The sequence below is a fragment of the Gossypium raimondii genome, chromosome 6 (assembly GCF_025698545.1).
Source record: "Gossypium raimondii isolate GPD5lz chromosome 6, ASM2569854v1, whole genome shotgun sequence".
NCBI classification, from domain to species: Eukaryota; Viridiplantae; Streptophyta; class Magnoliopsida; order Malvales; family Malvaceae; genus Gossypium; species Gossypium raimondii.
The window spans coordinates 37126724-37148500 of record NC_068570.1 but is presented as its reverse complement, the minus strand read 5'-3'; the positions used below and the strand labels follow the sequence as shown (position 1 = coordinate 37148500).

Here is a 21777-nt window from a genome sequence, read left to right as displayed (position 1 = left end):
GGAAAAGAAAGAAGAAAAGGAAAAACTAGGGTTTTGAAGCTTAAAGCTTTAATTGGAAAGTCAATTAAGTCCTTTTTACTTAATTTTGATGTTTTAGAAGCTTTGGAACAAAGTTTTGTTGAAATCAAGTTGAAGTTTTGGAAATTCTTAGGTTTTTGAATATAATTCATGTTGAACAAATTGATAAATTAGGGTTTAATTGCTAGAAATTTTAGCTAGAATTGATTAAAGGATTAAATTGTAAAGTAAGCTATAAGTTTCACATAGTAGGGACTAAATTGCAAGAATTTCGAAATTTGGTATTTATGATGAAATTTAGATAGTTAAGTCTAAGTTTGGTTGAAATTTGAGTAGAAATAAAGTATGAATTAAGATAGGAAAGTAAGTGAATTTAATTAGGACCAAATTGAATTTACAGTAGAAATTGAATAGGAAAATTTAAATATTAGACATAAATTAATATTGTATTAATGATTATGAAAATTATCCTAATTTTTCGTAGCTAATATCGCACCTGAGGTATCCACGAAGAAAGGAAAAGAAAAAGTGGACGAGGAGTAGACACAAGAATCACGATTTGTATTACTATAATTCAAATTTAATTATTATTAATTATTGTGTTTTAATTGAAATGCATGATAAATAAATAAGGTAAGAAATTTGGTATGATAATATTGTTTTGAATGGAGTTGATTTCAAGTGAATATGATTATTGAAATTAAGTATTGATTACTGAATTATTGAACTATTGTGGTATTGAACTGGAATATTGAAATTGGTGATTGATATTGATTTTATTGGAATTGAATTGAGAAAGTGGAAATTGATATGTGATACTGATGCTGGAAGTGAATTTGCTTATCGAAATTGAATGAAATATCGATTGAAATGTGAAATTGAATCAAATGGAAAATATGAGATATTGTGATTGAAATGGCATTAATTGAAATTGAATTAAGAAATATATATATTTAATACCCTATTAACTAGACGGGCTGAGTCGGATATAGTTGGCATGCCATAGGATTTGGAAGAGTACGGGATTTATCAGCTTTGTCGATCAGGCACTTTATGTGTCGTATTTTAGGCACTTTATGTGTCGTATTTCAGGCACTTCGTGTGTCATTTTAGGTACTTATGTGTCGTATACTGATCAAGTACTATGTACCATTTTAGGCACAATGTGCCGTATTGGTGTGTTTAGTTGGATCCATGTATCTGCCAAAGTCTGAGTCATGTTAATAGGGAAAAATAAAATAATTGAATTAAGAAATGATATTGAATTATGAATTATGTGAATATTTGAAGGTATATTGATTAGAAATTAAAAGCGATTTGAATTGAACTAAATTAATTTGAAATGAGACATTGAATTGAGATGTGAAAATGAAATATATGAATAATGATTTTATGAAATGGTTATTGATGAAATGCATGAAATGAATATTGATATAGTAAGAAGATATATAAGTTAAAATGAAGAGAAGCTATTTAAAATACACATTATTAAAATAAAACTAGAGTTTAAATGCATGAATTATTTATTAAAGGTAAAATAGTGGTAAGATTTAATGTGTGTGTATATATATATATATATATATATATATATTGTTTTTACCTTTAGTTGAATTATAGTAATACCACTGGGTGTATACTCAGCGTAAGGTTTGTTTCGTGCGCAGATTAGATACAAAAAATTTTTTTGAAGAGTTGAATTTTAGATTTCAAGCTTTCATCTCATCACATCTTCAAGCAACAACAAGGTATGTTTTCAAATTTTAAATAGAATGGCATGTACTTAGGAAAAATATTAAGTATGTTCCAAGTGTCCGTTTTTATGTTCAAATATATTAGAAATTAGCCAAGAATTAAATTGGCACCAAATGTAATATTCCTATATCAGGTTCCTTGAGTCGAACATGGTATATGGGTGTTACATTAAATTGCATGAAAGTCATTTTCTGAGCCTAGGGACTAAATTGCAATAAATTAAAAGTATAGGGGTAAAATAGTAATTTCACCAAAAAAATGTGCTGGACTAAATTAAATACGAATTATATTGAATTGAGCTAAATTCATTCATATAGATCCGAATAGATCTCGTACAGAGCTAGATCAAGGTAAAGAGAAAATATCGGATTAATTGCTTCCGTATCTACGTACATTTATCAAGGTAAGTTCGTGTAATTAAATTGTACATTTATATGTGTTAAACTGAATTATTGTTTGTGAAATATACAATTTCCATGAAAAATACCGGTTGTATATCCGACAATCACTGAGTCCCGTTTGAACTGTAGGAATTCGTAGGATACAAATGACAATGTCATTAGGGTTACCGATTTTGGTTGATGTCCTGCATGTGTTGCAGACACACCACAGCTCTTATGAGCTTCCCGATTTACAGCTCGCATGATCTTTCCGTTATTCAACTCAGAGTAGATTCTCGCTTGTAGCTCGTATGAGCATACATGAATATGAATTGATGAATTACAGTTTAGTGCACCTCATGTGTACTACCCGTGTATCCAATGATATTCTAAATGGTTCAACGGGCATAGTTCTGTTAGGAATTTATATGATTTCGGTAGGAAATATTACCGGTATGTACATTAAATTCCTGAAATGTGATCACTTGATGAATTCATCCATGTGAGTTGAATCTTATATGTGAATTACATGGCTAACATGTTCAGGATATGTGTTTAGGCTTTTGGCCAAAATGGTTTGGATATGTTTATATACTTACCTTAAATGTGATTAAATGGTAAGTTAAATTTTGTATTATACGAACTTACTAAGCTTAAATGCTTACCCTGTGTTATTTTTCATGTTTTATAGTAATTTGGAGGCTTGTTTGGGTTGGAAGCTGGTCAGAGCTATTTCACATTATCCATCGGCTCTTTTTGGGTACTTTTAATAAATTAATTTTGATTATAATGGCATGTATAGGTTATTTTGGCCATTGATGGCATATAAATGTTTTGTTGAGACTAGCCATTTGAATGGCTTGTGTTTGGTATATTTTGATGTGTATATAAGTGAGTTTATCATGTTTGAAGTGTGAGTTTTATTATGCATATATGCATTTGGTTACCTAGGTAAATATGAATAATTTATTGACATGATATTAAATTGTCATTTGAGGTGCCTAAAGGCACATTGGTTGTATGTTGTGATAATACATATTTAAGACTAGATTTTGGCTTGTTTGGAATGCCTTGTTGTGGCTTGTGAATATGAAAATTGTTGTGTTTAGGTTGGTACCAAATTGAGTGAGAAATGTGGTTTGAAAATTGCCTATTCTATCTACACGGGCAAAGACACGGGTGTTGCCTCAACTGTGTGTGACTCCCGTGTGTCTCCTGTATCTTTTAATTTACACAATTCAGTATGCTCAAATTGCTCACACGGCCTAGCACATGGGCTGGGATACGGCCGTGTGTCCCTATTTTGAATACCCACACGACCTGAGACACGGGCGTGTCTCTTGACTGTGTGAGTCACACGCCCTGGCCACACGGCTATGTGTCCCCTGCAACTTTGAAAATTTTTAATATTTTTGAAAAATTCTTTGAGTACCTGATTTAGTCCCGACTTGATTTTAATGCATATTTTGGGTCTCGAGGGCTCATATAAGGGACAATATGTTTTATGTCGATTGGTTTCTAACATGAATATTAAATAAGGTGAAATGTTTGAAATTTTTGTCTATTTGTTCTGTAAACTCCGAAAATGCTCTGTAACCTTGTTCAGACGATAGATACGGGTTAAGGGTGTTACATTTATTGGTATCAGAGCTACGGTATAGTCAATTCTCAGACTAACGTAGTATATATGAGTTCAACTATACATGCCATTACATAACTTGTGATAGTGTGATATCTCCTGACCATTTTAAAACATGTTTTTATATAGGAATGTCATCCAACCGATTTGATTCTGAAGAAGCTGAGAGTAACGCTCAAGCTTTTATTCAAGGAGTAGCTTCGAGTGTTATGAGGCCCATATCTGAGGGCCAAAGAGGAGAGGCTAAAGAAACCTTTTTCCAGATGATGAATGAATGGTTCACCGAGTTTGTATGAACGAACCCGATTGCACAACAACCTCCACCCCCTCCTATTTCTCAATCGGCTCCTGTTATTCCTCAAGATATAGAACCTATTAAATTGGTAAGCCTCCTGTTGATAAGATTCGTAAGTATAGGGATGAAGAATTTTGAGCTACAGCTGAGGATGATCCTGAAAGAGCTAAGTTCTAGTTAGAACATACTATCAAAGTTCTTGATGAGTTATCTTGTTCACCGGCTGAATGTCTTAAGTGTGCAATATCTCTGTTAAAAGATTCAGTTTATCAGTGGTGGAATACATTAACTTTTACTTTGTAGAAAGAGAGGATTACTTGGGAATTCTTTCAAACCGAATTCCTAAAGAAATACATCAGTCAGAGGTTTCTTAACCAGAAATAAAAAGAATTTTTGGAACTTAAACAGGGTCGTATGGCAGTGTCTGAATATGAACGAGAATTTATTTGATTGAGAAAATATGCTAGAGAATGTATTCCGACTGAGACTACAATGTGTAAGCGGTTTGAAGATGATTTAAATGAAGATATAAAACTATTAGTCGTGACCCTCAAGTTGAAAGAATTTGTTGTATTGGTTGATCGGGCATATAAAGCTGAAGAGTTGAGCAAAGAGAAAAGACAAACTGAGACTGAAGCTAGAGATTTAAGTAAGAGATTGATGGGAAAGTCATACCAGTCAGCATCAAAGAAATTAAAGAAATATCATGACCATTCTATTACTTCTACGGATACTCTGGTAGAGACAGAGGTACCCGACACTCTAGTCCTAAATCTCAGGCTACATTTATAGTGAGTATGGGTAATACTAGAAACACCAAACCTAAGTACAAACAGTGTAACAAACTATATTTTGGTGAGTGTCGAATGAAGAGTGGAGTTTGTTTTAGATGTGGTTCCTTTAACCACTATCTTACATATTGCCTGGAGAAATCTGAAAAAGAGAGTATGCAAACTTTGAGACCGAGCAACACTGCTATAAGAGGTAGACCATCTTGTAATCTTGGAAATGTAAGTGGTAGCTGTGATGTGAAAAAAGACTCTACTATAAGGTCTGATGCACAAACACCAGCTAGGGCTTATGCTATTCGTACACATGAAGATGCTTCTACACCAGACGTTATTACTGGTACTTTCTCTCTTATTGGTACTGATGTAACTGCTTTAATTAATCTCGGATCAACTCATTCATATGTTTGCATGAAATTAGTGTCTAGTAAAAATTTACCTGTTGAGTTGACTGAATTCATGGTTAAAGTATCAAACCCTCTAGACCAGTATGTGTTAGTTGATAAGGTTTGCAAGAACTGTTTGTTAATGATTCAGGGTTACTGTTTCTCGACTGATTTGAGGCTATTACCGTTTGATGAATTTGATGTGATAATGAGCAGAGATTGGCTAACTTAACATGATGCTATAGTAAGTTGTAAACAAAAGCATATCATATTGAAATCTTAGAATGCTGAAATGCTTCATATTGAATAAGATAAATTGAATAGGTTGTCTATTGTGATATCAGCTATGTCAGTACAGAAATATATGAGAAAAGGTTGTAATGCTTACCTTGCTTATGTACTGGATACTAAAGTATCTGAGTCAAAGCTTGAATTAATGCCAGCAATTTGTGAGTATCCTGATGTGTTTCCAAAGGAGTTACCTAGATTACCACTGATCAGAGAAGTAGAATTTGCTATAGAACTTGTACCGAGAACAACACCGATATTGATAGCACCATACAAAATGGCTCCTACTGATTTGAAAGTATAGTTGCAAGAACTGACTGATAGGGGTTTTGCTTGACCCAGTTTTTCACCTTAGGGTGCACCAGTTCTTTTTGTTAAGAAAAATGATGGATCGATGAGATTCTATATTGGTTACTGTCAGCTCAACAAAGTTACAATCAAGAATAAATATCCACTGCCTCGTATTGGCAATTTGTTTGACCAGTTGAAAGGTGCCACAGTGTTCTCTAAGATTGATCTTCGTTCTGGCTATATCAATTACGAGTGAAAGATTCAAATGTACCAAAACAGCATTCAGAACTAGGTACGGACATTATGAATTTCTTGTGATATCATTTGGTTTAACAAATGCACCTGCGGTATTTATGGACTTCATGAACAAAATTTTCAGACCGTATTTAGACAAATTTGTCGTGGTATTTATTGATGATATCCTAATATATTCCCGAGATGAGACTGAACATGCCGAGCACCGGAAAATTATTCTGCAAACTTTGCGAGATAAATAATTGTTTGCTAAATTTAGCAAATGTGAGTTTTGGCTTCGAGAAGTTGGTTTTCTGGGACACATACTATCGGCTAAAGGCATGAAAGTTGATCTAAATAAAATTTTAGCAATTGTTAATTGGAAACCACCGAAAAATGTATCTGAAGTCAGAAGTTTTCTGGGATTAGCTGGTTATTATCAGAGATTTGTAAAAGGGTTTTCGATGATAGCTACACTGATGACACGGCTATTACTGAAAGATGTGTAGTTTGAATAGTCTAAAAATGTCAACAAAGTTTTAATTAGTTGAAAGCTCTGTTGACCGAAGCACTAGTTCTGGTTCAACCTGAATTAGGTAAGGAATTTGTGATTTATAGTGATGCGTCATTGAATGGATTAGGCTGTGTTTTGATGCAAGAATGTAAAGTAATAACTTATGCTTCCAGACAGTTACAGCCACATGAAAAGAACTATCCAACACATGAAAAGAACTATCTAACACATGACTTAGAGTTGGCAGCTATTGTTCTTGCATTAAAAATTTGGTGATAGTATTTGTTCGATGAAAAATGTCATATATTTATCGATCATAAGAGTTTAAAATATCCGATGCCGCAGAAATATTTGAATCTGAGATAGCATAGATGGCTCGAACTGTTAAAATATTATGAATTGGTTATTGATTACCATCCGGGAAAATCAAATGTAGTTGTGAATGCCCTGAGTAGAAAGTCTTTGTTTGCTTTACAAGCGATGAATACCTAATTGTCATTTCTGATGATGGCTAAATTTTAGTTGAATTAAAAGCTAAACCGATGTTTCTACAGTAGATCTGTGAAGCTCAGAATTGTGATGATGAGTTGCGAGCTAAACAGGTACAGTGTGCGTCGAATTCTAATTCAGAATTTCAAATAGGACTCGTTGATTGTTTATTATTCAGAGGTAGAGTTTGTGTCCCGAAGAATCCAGAGCTTATACAGAAAATTTTGCATGAAACTCATAATGGTAGCATGTTTATTCATTCGGGGAGTAATAAATGTACAATGTTTTGAAACAGATGTAATGGTGGTCGGGAATGAAACATGATATTTCTGAGTTTGTATCTAGATGTTTGATATGTAAGCAAGTTAAAACTGAACATCAGGTACCTTCAGGACTGTTACAGCTAGTAATGATACTAGAATGGAAATAGGATAGAGTTATAATGGATTTTGTATCGGGGTTACCCCTATTTACGAAAAAGAAAGATGTCATTTGAGTTATCGTCGATCGTTTGATGAAGTCTGCACATCTTATTTCGATACGTACTGACTTCTCAGTTGAAAAATTAGCGAAGTTATATGTTTCGAAGATTTTCATGTTGCACAGAGTGCCAGTCTCTATTATTTTGGATAGAGATCCACAGTTTGCATCGAGATTCTAGAATAAGTTACAAGAAGCTCTGGGTACATAGTTACATTTTAGCATTGCATTTCACCCTCAGACTGATGGTCAGTCTGAGCGTGTAATACAAATTCTTGAAGATATGTTTTGTTGTTGTATTTTAGAGTTTGAAGGCAATTGGGAAAAATATTTGCCGTTAGTCGAATTCACGTACAATAATAGTTTTCATTCAAGCATAAAGATGACACCGTATGAGGCTCTATATGGTCGTAAATGCCGAACTCTGTTATATTGGACTGAGCTCTGTGAGGAAAAGATACATGGAGTTGATTTGATCCACGAGACTGTGGAAAAAGTGAAAGTGATTCGAGATAGCTTAAAAGCAATTTCAGATCGTCAGAAATCTTATGCGAATCTTAAATGTAAAGAAATAGAGTTTCAAGTTGGTGACAGGGCAGTTTTGAAAGTTTCGCCTTTGAAGAAAGTTCTTCGGTTTGGTCTTAAAGGAAAGCTAAGTCCAAGATTTATCGGGTCGTAAGAAATTACTGAAAGAATTGGACCTATTGCATATCAATTAGCTTTACCGTCAGAACTAGAAAAGATTCACAATGCCTTTCACGTGTCTATGTTACGATGGTACAGGTCTGACCCTTCACATGTTATCTCCCCGACAGATGTTGAAATCCAGCCTGACATGACATATAGTGAGGAACTGCTCAGAATTCTAGCACGAGAGGTTAAAGAATTGAGAAATAAAAATGTAGATTTAGTAAAAGTTCTCTGGCAACTAGACGGTATATAAGAAGCTACTTGGAAACCCGAGGAAACTATGAGAAAGCAATATCCGACCCCCTTTATTGGTAAGATTTTCGAGGACGAAAATTCCTTTAGGGGGAGAGTTGTAACAACCCGTTTTCAATGAAATCGAAACAGTGGTTTCGGGACCACAAATCCGAAGTTAAAAGAAAATTTATTTTAATATTATTTTATGTTCTAGAGTATGATAGAAATATCGCATAAAAATTTCATTAAGAAAATTTACCGTTTACATGTCTATTTTGATAAAGAGGATTAAATTCCATAAACTGAAAAAGTTGAATTCTAGTAGCTAAACGGATTAAATAGCTATAGAATTTTAAATTGGAGGTCCTTATATAGCAAATAGACCATATAGAGTAGTTAGTGCATAAGCATGATTATTCATCATTGGAATTTTAATAAATTACTAAGGTTAATTTTGGAAAAATTAAAGATTTAGGTGATGATAATAACTATTTTATCATATTATCATCCATTCTCATCATCTTTACCAAAATTAAAAGAAAAAAGATGGAAACCCTAGTCATGGAAGCTTAAGTTTTAGGAAGCTTATTTTGCTCATTTCGGTAAGTATTTTTGTCTCATTTTTAATGATTTCTATGTTTCTGAGATCGTAGTAGCTTAATCTAGCTATATCGGGGATTAATTTGCAAAACTGTTTAAGTATTAGGGTTTTGCCATTGATGAACATGCTTCAATTTTGAAGTTTTATGATACAAAATAAAAGGTTGTTGTTAGATAAACAACTTTTGTAAAGAGAATTTTGATGAAATTATCAATTAGGGACTAAATTGAAAAGATGATAAATTATGGAAAATTTTTAGAATTCAGTAAAATACATGGGTTGCTATTAATATGTATGAAAAATTGACTAGGCTTGAGTAAGGATTAAATTGCATGAATGTCATTTTCTGAGCCTAGGAACTAAATTGTAATAAATTAAAAGTATAAGGGTGAAATAGTAATTTTGCCAAAATATGTGCTGGACTAAATTGAATACGAATTATATTGAATTGAGTTAAATTCATTCGTATAGATCCAGATAGATCTCGTACAGAGCTAGATCGAGGTAAAGAGAAAATATCAGATTAATTACCTGTGTATCTACGTACACCTATCAAGGTAAGTTCGTGTAATTAAATTGTACATTCATATCTGTTAAATTGAATTATTATTTGTTAAATGTACAATTTCCATGAATAAATATCGGTTGTATATCCGACAATCACCGAGTCCTATTTGAATCGTAGAAATTCGTAGGATACAAATGATAATGTCATTAGGGTCACCGATTTTAGTTGATGTCCTGCATGTGTTGCGGGTAGAACATAGCTCTTATGAGCTTGCCGTTATACAGCTCTAATGAGCTTTTCGATATTCAGCTCACATGAGCTTCCCGTTATTCAGCTCAGAGGAGCTTCTCGTTTGTAGCCCATATGAGCATACATGAATTTGAATTGACAGATTATAGCTCAGTACACCTCGTATGTACTACCCGTGTATCCAATGATATTCTAAATGGTTCAACGGGCATAATTCTATTATGAATTTATATGAGTTCGATATGAACTATTAAAGGTATGCACATGAAATTAATGAAATGTGATTACTTGATGAATTCATCCATATGAGTTGAATCTTATATGTGAATTACATGGCTAACATGTTCAGGATATGTGTTTAGGCTTTTGGCCAAAATGGTTTGGGTATTTGTTCGGGTTGGAAGCTAGTTGTGCTATTTCACGCTATACACCGGCTCTTTTTGGGTACTTTTAATGAATTAATTCTGGTCATAATGGCATGTATATGATATTTTGGCAATTGATGGCATATAAATGTTTTGTTAAGACTAGCCATTTGAATGGCTTGTGTTTGGTATATTTTGATGTGTATATAAGTGGTTTTATCATGTTTGAAATGTGAGTTCAATTATGCATATATTCATTTGGTTACCTAGGTAGATATGAATAATTGATTGATATGATATTAAATTGTCATTTGAGGTGCCTAAGGGCACATGGTTGAATTTTGTGATAATACATATTTTAGACTTGATTTTATCTTGTTTGGAAGGCCTTGTTGTGGCTTATGAATGTGCAAATTGTTGTGTTTAGGTTGGTACCAAATTGGGTGAGAAATGTAGCTTGGAAATGGCCTATTTTGTCCACACGGGCAAATACACGGGCTTATGTCTCAACCGTGTGTGATACAAGGCCAAGTGACAAGGCCATGTGTCCCCTGTATCTTTTAATTTACACAAGTCAGCATGCTCAAATTTCTCACATGACCTAGCACACGGGCATGTGTTTTGGCCGTGTGACCTAGGTCAGTATACTCACACGGCCTAACACACGAGCATGTGGCTTGGTCATGTGTCCCAAGTCAGTATATTCACAAGGGCATGGACACGGCTGTGTGTCCCTATTTCAAATACCTACATGACCTAAGACACGTGCGTATCTCTTAACCGTGTGAGTCACACGACCTAGCCACACAGCCGTGTGTCCCTTGCAACTTTGAAAAATTTCAATGTTTTTTAAAAAATTCTTTGAGTACCTGATTTAGTTTCGACTTGATTTTAATGCATATTTTGGCCACGAGGGCTCATATAGGGGACAATATGTTTGATTTCGAATAGTTTTTTACTTGAATATTAAATAATGTGAAATGTTTCAATTTTTTGTCTATTTGTTCTGTAAACTTCAATAATACTCTGTAACCCTGTTTCGACGATAGATACGGGTTAGGGGTGTTACAGTGGCCATAGGGACAACGTTACATTCTATTATCATTTATTTATTATCGTACTAATACTACTCCTTACCATGTTGATGGACCAACAATAATCATAGGGGAGACCCCTAGTTTCGCATTGGGGATCATCTTTTTTAGAGTCCAAAACCGTGGGGTAAGTGTTGGTGAGGAACTTGGTAATCGATCTATTCATGATGAATATTTTTCAAATGGATCCTAACTAATAAACATTATTTATGTGTTAAATTCATATTTCGAGTTAGATCAAAGTGAGATCGTTATTAAGATTGTGGCAAATCAGATCTATGATACAAGGTGTGTGGTCATTACCATTTGTTAGTGTGATATATTTATTTTATTACATTATTAATTTAATTATATTAAAACATGAGTATACTAAATATTCATGAAGGATTGAAAAACTTAACAAGATGAACACCAAGTGACTTTAACCGAGTGGTTCTATGAAACGGATGATAATTGATGTGATTATGATTGTGGCTACTATGTATGCGTAAATCTCTTCCTCATGATATGTGATGTATGGCTTATGTGATATATGTGATGATTTAAGCATATGAGACTTATATGTGTGTGTGTGAAAATTAAGATCCATGATCTAATGTGAAAAGCATGTGTAACATGTTAAAGTGATTATAAGTGATCAATAAGTGATATGTGATTATGAGAGCATGTTTACATACCTAAGTGTAAAAGTGAATAATATGTGTTAAAAAGTAAAATTGTTATATCACATGCATGGGGTGGCGTTTTGTGAAAGGTGGAACTTATGTGGCAGTTTATCTGTGATTATGTGGTTGTTATCTGCAAATATGTTGTGGTTTGTCCACAATGTGTTATGTGGCCACTTTTTAGCATTTATGTGGTGGCTTGTCCACAAATGGTGTGTTATTGGATGGATGAGTTCTAGGGGACTTCGATATATAGTGTGTAGCGGAGATGGGTAGGAAATTTTATAAAATGTGCATCATTTTTAAAGTATGCATCGACATGTTCATGCATAAGTATCATTATTAGAGCTTGTGATTATTGTGATGATTGATATGATGATATTGATATTTTGATATGTATGTGATTATATTTGTGTTGACCTCACACTGGCTTTAAAGCTCACCCCTTTTTAATTCCGACTTTTTAGATAATAATTGAAGTTAGGACGGACTTGGCTTACGGAGGTTCTCTCGGTTATTTTCAAAAGAATATATTATTTTGGTACTCGATATTTTGGGGATGTGTTTTTATTATAGTGGACTTTTGCTTGGGATTTTCTTTTAGACTTTAGATTATTTTGATTTTGGATTTTTTTGCATGATTTAGGTTTTAAAATTATTATTTAATAGATTGTGAAATTGACAATTTATGATGGATTTTTCATAACTAAGTCAAATAATGCCCAACAAGGGTTTTTTCAAAATTCAATACTTTGTTTTCGAAACTCAACACTATCTACTCAAAAAATTGATATTTTATTATATCTATATTAAATCTATGTTTTGAAAATGAAAAATGAGTATTAGATATGTAAATTATCCGTTGCGATGTTTTAATTGAACTATGACACTTTCTGTAAAAATATCAAAACTTGAGTTTTCTAAAGATAAACAATTTCAAACAAAATTCAGTTTGCTCAACAAGGACATTTTGAGCAACGACGATTTTCAAGAGAAAATAGCTAAATGGTTTTCTGTGCCATCAATATGGTCAATGTGATCTTTGATATTCGACCATAATGTCTAGGCTGGGTTTAGGGGGGTACAATCTCATCTAAAGAGCTCGTAACCATTGTTCCTAATTTAATAGTCTCTATCGAGATTCTCTACTTATTAGCTAAATCACTCAAAATTTACGAAGGTGTAGAACCTAAATCTACCAACGAGAACAAAGGGATTGATTACAAGACAAAAATACCTACAAACTCGTCGTTCGAATCTAATCTAATCATACACAAACAAACAAAGGTGTGAGTGGTGGGGAAATTATCCAAGTCATGTTCCTGCAAGAAAAATTTAGGATTAAGGTAATATATTATTGTTCCTACCCCACATGTAATTCAATCAAAGACATTTCAAACAATTTACACAATCAAAGTAATTTAAACACTTGGGTTTTTGGATCCATGGGTTGCGAAACCCTAATCAGTACTTAACAACTTAGGTCTGAGTATTAAAAAACCTACACTCTAATACTACCAAATGTAACACCTTATATCGTACCCGGTCACCGAGCCCGAATATCAGGATGTCACACCACTGTCACACATCATAATCATTACAAATGGTCTCGTTATTAAACAGACATCTTCTAATTTAGCTTTTGGATAATTACAAGTCACACATATTCCAGTCATCATTAAAACATGCTCAACATTCATCAAACGAACTTAAAACGAGAATTAAACATTCTTTTAGACCACCAAATATAATTCAGAAATATTCATGTAGGTATCGATACTAAATCAAAGGTATCGATATTTCTTTCAAATAGTATCGGTATTGCTTAGAAAATCGATACCAAAACAACATTTTGTTTCTCGCATAAAATCAAAATCTCAGAATTTATCGGTATCTTTCATAAAGTATCGATTATTCTACCCCAAGTATCAATACTCGTGATATGGTATTGATACCAAATTACATTACTGACTTCCTACACTTTCAAAAATCATGGAGATATCATTTTTAAAAATGAATATCAATACCTCTACTCCAGACCACAAAAATTTAGCAGTTTAAGGCATATAATCCATTAAAAATAATAACTACTCAACATGAAACTTTTACCTTATTAAGTAATTGATAAGTGTCAAAAGTAACATATTTTAATTTTGTTCTTAATGAGTTTTTGGATGATTAATCGGTGCAAAATGGTAAAATTTATGCTCCTAATCCTTTAAATTCATGTTTCTATACTTAGGAGAGCATTTGGGAGTAAAACGAGTGAAAACGGAGCAAAAATTGGACAATTGAAGTAGATTTCAGGAGCCACACAGGATTGGCCCTTCCAACATGGGCTGGACACACGGCCATGTGAGCCACATGGGCTTCCAAACAGCCATGTGCCAAACCTTGTGGATTTCACGATTCGCACTCAAAATACGCGGAAAAAATGATTTTTTAGGTTTTTTTGGGCATTCTAAGACCTATATATACCAAATATAAGAAAAGAAGTGGGAGTCGTTAGAGAAAATTGAAGAAAAGAACTCGAAAAACACCATTGAAGCCTACTTTGAAGTAGATTTCCACCAACATTGATGATCTCATTTTGATCTCTATTTCTATGGTTATATTGTCCTTGATATATTTTTATTTGCGGTTATGAACTAATTTTCTAAATACCTAGAAGAGATTAACCTTATGATGAATTCTGTCTTTTTATTTCTATTTTACACAATAAATACTTGAATCTTGTTCTCAGTTATATGTGCTTAATTCTTGATTTTATATTCATGGATTATTAATTCATGTTTGATGTGCTTAATTTAGAGGAGGAATAGACCCTGTTTAAAAGTAGATCTAGCATAATTGAATGGAGTTGCATGCAATCCTAGAAATAGGATGACATAAATCTATAGGATTAGAGTCAAATCTAATAGGGGAATCCATAGATCGAGTTCATGCAATAATAGGGGTTTTAATTAGAAAGAAATTTCAATTAACCAACCTAGAGTCAGTTACTCTTAGTCTTGAAGAGAGATATTAGCATAATTTAGGGATTTCTACGGATCAAGATATTAAATGAATAAAATGTTTAATTCATATTGATAATGACAGATGCAGTCTAGGTGGATTCTTTTATGGGTATTGTTTCGCTCTCTGGTTGTTAATCGATTATTTTCCTGATTTGTTCTTTATCGTGTTCTTAGTTAATTAATTTAGCTAATTTTAGTTTTAATCAATCATTCCAATTTGTAGGTTAAATAATAAAAATAAGGTAATTACTAGTACTTTTAGTCTTCATGGGAATGATATCTTGCTCACCGTAGCTATATTATTTATCGATAGGTGCATTTGCCTTTATCGTAATTTTAATTGGTTTCGTGGACATCAGTAATCACCAAAATGACCACAATAACAGTTCAATCGTCAAAAACATGTTCGAGTAAGCAAATGATATAACAAGAACATTATCCATAAATTCTAAGAACAAATAAGCTATAAAAGTAGTCAAAACATTATGGCAAAGTTCATGGAACAATTCTACCACATTATTCAACGTCAGTTGAACATACATACAATTCATGGCACTTCAACATAGCAAATATTCAAACCAAAACAAAACCGATGAAATAATTATAACATACATCAAAAGTGCTAGAAAAATAAACCCATAAAATACCATGAGGACCACAATAATAATCTATCAAAGTCTAACCATATTTCCTTATCCCCACAGTTCAAAAAAATAATATTAATATCACCTACACAAATACTAAAGCCTAAGTTGGATCACTTCCTTGGTGTCCCCGCACTACTCACGCCGCAAACACTAAATATTTGCAATGGTTAGATAGAGTAGGTGAGCTTAAACAAGCTCAGTGAATGTCGAAGTAACCATAAAATTTACACAATATCAGAGGTTAAACAAGAGCGTACTACAACACGTTCACGGCAATATTCTAACCAAGTGACAATAACATATTCACGCTTCATAAAATCATAAATCTAGTGGATAGTGTCACATACAACTACACTCAGCTTACATACAAATAGTTCATTTTACAATAATTCATCAAGACTAAATAACATATACATGATTTAATAAATCACAAGTCTAGCATATATATATTCACATGCATTCACAAGTTAAATGAAAACGACCCAAACTACAATTACATACGCAATTTACTATGAGAACATACTAACATTTTCACGAAACTTAAATCAACTCATTTAGCATATTATTACAATATAAAAGATCACATTTAAATGATAATTTGGCACTTGAGGCTATGAAACATAAAAGTGGGCTCTATCACCATACATCGGATACATGGATCTCCAACACACCATTTGACTCTCAAACATATCCCAAAAAGTGAAGCATAAAGCTAACACTCTCCAACACACCAAACAAGTCCCAGGGCCTTAATGCCTCAAAACACAATACATATAGGTGATTACTTACAATCCTATAGCATGCCAACTATACCCAACGGTTTCAGGAGATCACAAAGCCAAAATATCCACAATTAACACATTTTTAATTATTTATTTAATGTACATCATCTTTGTTTATATTCATTAATTTAAATCACAAATTGTACACAATACATGCTTATCGGATTCACATTTAATTGCACTTTACATGCCACAATAATGCTCATTGAGCCATCACATATCCCACCACATATGTGTGCATTATAATCAGTACATCATATATCACATACAAGTATTCTCACATGTTACCTATCATAATAATATCACATTCCACAATTCAACACATATATACTTACCGAAATTTCGCTCGTTTTCTCTACATATTTACATTATTAACATATCATTATCATTGTCATTTGGCATGTATATCATGCATACAATACAACACAATTCACAATAGTCATCACTTATGTCTCATATCACAATATCATATCATAATAATCAATCCACAATTATTCACATAATCACATAATTTCCAAAATAAAACAAGGGAAATAGAAAGCTTATGCTCGAAACTTAGGATAGGGGTTTAGGTTACTCCTAAGCTCCCAATTAACACTATGATTCATGTCTACAAGTAGTGATTCCAAACACTCACCGTTCGCGTTTTTGCCTATTCACCAAAAGTTTAAACTAGCTTTTCCTTGCCTTTATCCTTACTCGTTGAAGGTCGTAACTATTCCAACTCTTCAAAAAGGTAAATCACACAACAACACAGTCAACAATCAGCTAAAGACTCACTTCAAACAATCAAAACACAAGCCTAAGTTAAATTCTCTTATAATCGAAACCTTCAACATAGAAAACTTGAAATTCGATTATCTCGGTCTATACATAATCCTTTTACCTAAAAATAATTTTTTTCATCTAATTATTCACCTAAGACTGATTCTCAACCTTTAAAGTACTCAAAACTACACAATATATGGTATCGAAATCTTTGACATGTTTATGGCAATTTTCACGAAAATTCATTAAAACATTGGAAATCTTCAACAAAACTTTAAAGTAAGTTTAGAAATCTTCTAATCATGTCAAAACTAATTGAAAAGCACTTTCCAACCATGGTTTTACCCAAACTATCGAAATCCACCATTAACAACCCAATTTTTAGCTTTTATTTAAAACATGCGATTTAACGGCTAAAAAATCAATTTAAAGGATCAAATAACATAAAAAAAATTTAAGGAACCGAATCGTTATCTTAGTTGATGAAAAATCGAATGTTTGATCGAAAACCCAAAAGACCCAAAAATTCAACAATGGAGAAATCTATGGTGCTCTTGGATTTTTTTTCTTGAAAAACTATGGAGATTTATGACTTGGGAAATGATAGAAATCTAAGGAATTAAGTTTGAGAATCAAAATTGAATGAGAGGAGCTTTGGAATGCAATGGACAGTAGAACAAGAATATGGAGAAAAGACTGATCTGGATTTTATAAAGATGAAGGGGGAAATAGGGTGAAAATTAAAATTTGGTTTAATTGCCTTTTAAAAAATAATAATTTAGAACCTTTTACAAATCAGTCCTTATTTCAAAATTGAAAGTCTTTTGAACATTATTTTCAAAAATTGTTTTAATTTCCAAAATGTCATAGATAAAAACATTTCTGAATATTATTCTAATGAAATTCCCAAGCTCATTAGAGCTAAAATCCCCATTTTAGCCTCGAAGCTTCTAGGCCCAATTTTAGGGTTTGACACTGTCAAGGTAATTCCCTACTTACTCCACATATAATATAAACATGCATCTCCCACAAAACAAATTATTTATTACTATAACACGGTACGCCATTTATCAATATGTCAATTCAAAATCATTTGACATCCAGTAATCATTCTTTCAAGCGTACATATACTTACACAGTGTTATGCATTCATAGAATATTCATTCACCATTTTCATACATGACCATGAATTCAAACAAACTCAGAACAGACATAAACACAGATCACACAAGCAGTACATTATCAATAGCCACCCATAGGTAGGGTACAAAAACTCACTTGAACTCCTTCATCCTCGTTAGCCTAGCTTTTCCAAATATCAGAGCTTCCTTGTCTTGGTAGCTAAGCATAACATCTCATACACCAATTAAACAATGGGAAATTAACTTATAAACCCAAAACCCAATCTCATGCAAAAGCTTTATTAATGATTTCAGAAATCATACTTTTCTTTTCCAAATTCCACAGATATAGGAATATAGAAAGGCTTTCCAGTTCCTTAGATTCTCTACTTTCAAACTTCAAATCTCACGATCACTGCCCCATGCAACGCTCTTTTAATCTCCTCTTCCTCAGAGAAACTGAAAAAGACAATGCAGAAGAGAAAAAAATTGTAATAAGAATTTAAAAGAATTTCCCCTAGCTGGTTAAGGCTTCCTACATATATAAACCTTCACGCATGACCACCAAAGCCCCAAATAAGTCATCCATCGATAATCATTTTGTCTTTCACTAAGGGACCAGTCAGTTCCAACCTAACCGAACCAAAATTGAAACTTAACTAATTACCAACTAGCCACAAATTTTCTAAAGTTTTCCAGTAGAGCCCGCCAACTTACCATTTTATTCAATTAACTCCCAACTCTCTTTTAAATTCGGGACTTTTAGTGAAAACTGGGTGTGACAAGTAGCACTTGTCTCTAGTTATAAGTTGTTTTGTCCTCTTTAAATGAGCATTATGGCATTACTTTGTTACTTCCTTGTACATTCTTAAGTTTTCATAAGAATTTGTTTTCCATTCATCTAGCTCATTGGCCTGCAACATTTCTTCTTCACCTATCTTTTGACATCAATTACCTTAAACAGGACACAGTTCCAACATGTCTTCATGAGTAATTTTCTAAAAAGAATGTTGAGCTACATGATCAATAGAATTAATAGAATAAAAAGTAATATCTTGCTCACTATAATCTCTTATAACATCACATGTTTGAAGAGTAACCTCTTCATCACCTATCCTAAGCACAACTTTACCTTTACCAACATCAATAACAGCTCTAGCAATGGCTAAAAATGGTCGGCCTAAAATCAAAGGTGCCTCAACATCCTCATCCATGTCAAGTATCATAAAGTCAATAGGGAATATAAATTTATCTACTTCAACAAGAAGATCCTCAATAATACCCTTAGGATACTTATTGATCTGTCAGCTAGTTGAATGCTCATCATAGTAGGTTTTGGTTCCCCTAGACCAAGTTTGTTAATCATTTTATAAGGTATTAAATTGATGCTAGCACCTAAATCAGCTAAAGCTTTTTCAACAGATAAACTACCAATAAAACGAGGGATAGTAAAACTCCCTAAATCCTTAAGCTCAATAGGTAGTTTGTTCTGGAGAATGGCTAAACATTCTCCCTTAAGCTCCTCAGTGGATAGCTACTCTAATTTCCTTTTATTTGTCAAAAGCTCCTTTAAAAATTTGGCATACTTGGGCATCTGCGAAAGAGCTTCAACAAAAGGTAAGTTAATATGCAATTGTTTAAAAAGTTTAAGAAATTTACCAAAATTTTCATCCATGTGGTCTTTCTTCAAATTTGTTGGGTATGATATTAATGGTTTGTATTCTCCAAGCACTATTTTTTCCTTTTCTTACTATCCTCAACCCCATCATTTTTCTCAATAACTTATTCTTTCAGCTTCTCTTCAAGCTCAGCTAACACCTTTCCATTTCTCAAAGTAATTGTGTTGACTTGCTCTTTTAGGTTGGTTTCAATGTTACTAGTTAAACTGCCTTGTAGTCTCTTTAAAACCAATTTAACAAACTGACCAATTTGATTCTTGAGACCCTGAATAGATGCCTGTTGACTCCTTAAAGCTAATTCAATGTTCTAAAATCTACTTTTGGAAACTAAAATAAATTCCACAAATATCTCTTTGAGGCTTAAATTCTTTTATTATTGGTGAGGCTACTGAAAACCTATAGGGGGTTGTGATATCTGATTCCCTTGACCACCCCAGGAGAAGCGTGGAAGATTCCTCCATCCTACGTTATAGGTATGGCCATAAGGTTTATTCTGAGGTCTAAAATTATTACCTATAAACTCAACTTGCTCATGCTCTATGTTAGACTGGTAGACATTCGTCATTAATCATACCCACTCCAGCTACATCACAGAAGTCATCTGCTTCCCTAAACTCAAACCATCTATTTTTCTACCAAGATCTTCAACCAGACTTGCCAACATAGCAACTACATTTATATCAAAAACACCAGCTACCTTGGCAGGCTTCACTCTTGTAACTTGTCACTGATAATTATTCATTGTCATCTCTTCAATAAACTCTTGGTTGCTTTAGGTCTTTTGTTATTCAATGTTCCCCCAACTGTTGCATCGATCATTTGCCTAGTTGATGGATTTAAACCATTTTAGAAGGTTTGAACTTGTAGCCACAAAGGTAAACCATAATGACGACACCTTTTAACCAATCCTTAAATCTCCCTCATGTTTCATAAAGTGTCTCAAACTCAATTTGAGCAAAAGAAGAGATATCATTCCTCAACTTGGTAGTCTTAGCTGGTGGAAATTGGTTTAATAAGAACTTCCCTATCATCTGAGCCTAAGTAGTGATGGAACCCCGTGGAAGTGAATTCAACCATTGTTTCACTATGTTCTTTAAAGAGAATGGGAACAGCCTTAGGCATATAACATCATCAGAAACACCATTGATCTTGAAAGCATCACAAATCTCTAAAAATTTGCTAATACGTGTTTGGATCTTCATCTTATAACCCATCAAACTGAACATATTGTTGCACTATTTGAATTGCTTGATCTCAAAATTATTTGCAAGAATAGTCGATCTAATGATATTAGACTCATCCCCAGTCAGAGTTGGCTTGGCGTAATCATACATAGTCAATGGATGAGGATCTATTCCTTCAATAACGTCTTCTTTCTCTTGATTATCTATGACAATTTGATGTTGGTCTTGCCTTACGTCTTTAACCTCTTTTCAATTTTTGCAAATAGTTCTTTCAATCTCACAATAAAAAAAAATTATCCATTCCATTGGTTTGCCTTTAGTTATAAACCAAAAGAACCTGTCAAAAACCAAATAAAAACTAATCAAAATCTCAAAATTAAATTAAAATTTAAAAATAAAAATAAAATAAAAATGGTTAAATTAATAGAACTAAGGTTTTCCTAATATTTTAGTCCTCGACAACGGCGCCAAAAACTTGATGTCCACTAAACTAACTAAAAATTTAACTAAGGCAGGTGCACCTATTAATTAATAGTATAGCTATGGTGAGCACAAATATCGTTCCTTGAGGACTACAGTTACTAGTATTTATCGTCTTTTTATTATTTAACCTAATAAT

General features: G+C 33.1%; 2 protein-coding genes and 1 non-coding gene across 3 annotated transcripts; all 3 read left to right on the top strand.

Annotated features, from left to right (window-relative positions):
- The first annotated feature begins 4576 nt into the window (after nt 1-4576).
- On the top strand, nt 4577-5850 carry LOC128041729 (uncharacterized). Its single transcript, XM_052632031.1, has 3 exons — nt 4577-4834; nt 5014-5360; nt 5583-5850. The coding sequence occupies exons 1-3, from the start codon at nt 4577-4579 to the stop codon at nt 5848-5850; spliced, it is 873 nt and encodes a 290-aa protein (XP_052487991.1).
- Nucleotides 5851-7936: 2086 nt separating this feature from the next.
- LOC128041728 (uncharacterized) lies at nt 7937-9905 on the top strand. Its single transcript, XM_052632030.1, has 3 exons — nt 7937-8187; nt 8338-8431; nt 9840-9905. The coding sequence occupies exons 1-3, from the start codon at nt 7937-7939 to the stop codon at nt 9903-9905; spliced, it is 411 nt and encodes a 136-aa protein (XP_052487990.1).
- Nucleotides 9906-20851: 10946 nt separating this feature from the next.
- On the top strand, nt 20852-20957 carry LOC128042147 (small nucleolar RNA R71). The gene has a single exon (XR_008197353.1). It is a non-coding gene; the product is annotated as a small nucleolar RNA R71 (small nucleolar RNA).
- The last annotated feature ends 820 nt before the right edge of the window (nt 20958-21777 follow it).

Excerpts from the sequence above, each read along its gene's own strand:
- LOC128041729 (XM_052632031.1), top strand. The coding sequence starts at position 4,577 with ATGTGTAAGCGGTTTGAAGATGATTTAAATGAAGATATAAAACTATTA. Across the intron at positions 4,835-5,013 it reads ATACTCTGGTAGAGACAGAG|AAATCTGAAAAAGAGAGTAT; the intron begins GTACCCGACACT and ends TATTGCCTGGAG. Across the intron at positions 5,361-5,582 it reads GTATCAAACCCTCTAGACCA|GTTGTCTATTGTGATATCAG; the intron begins GTATGTGTTAGT and ends TAAATTGAATAG.
- LOC128041728 (XM_052632030.1), top strand. The coding sequence starts at position 7,937 with ATGACACCGTATGAGGCTCTATATGGTCGTAAATGCCGAACTCTGTTA. Across the intron at positions 8,188-8,337 it reads CCTTTGAAGAAAGTTCTTCG|GTCTGACCCTTCACATGTTA; the intron begins GTTTGGTCTTAA and ends ACGATGGTACAG. Across the intron at positions 8,432-9,839 it reads TCAGAATTCTAGCACGAGAG|AACATAGCTCTTATGAGCTT; the intron begins GTTAAAGAATTG and ends TGTTGCGGGTAG.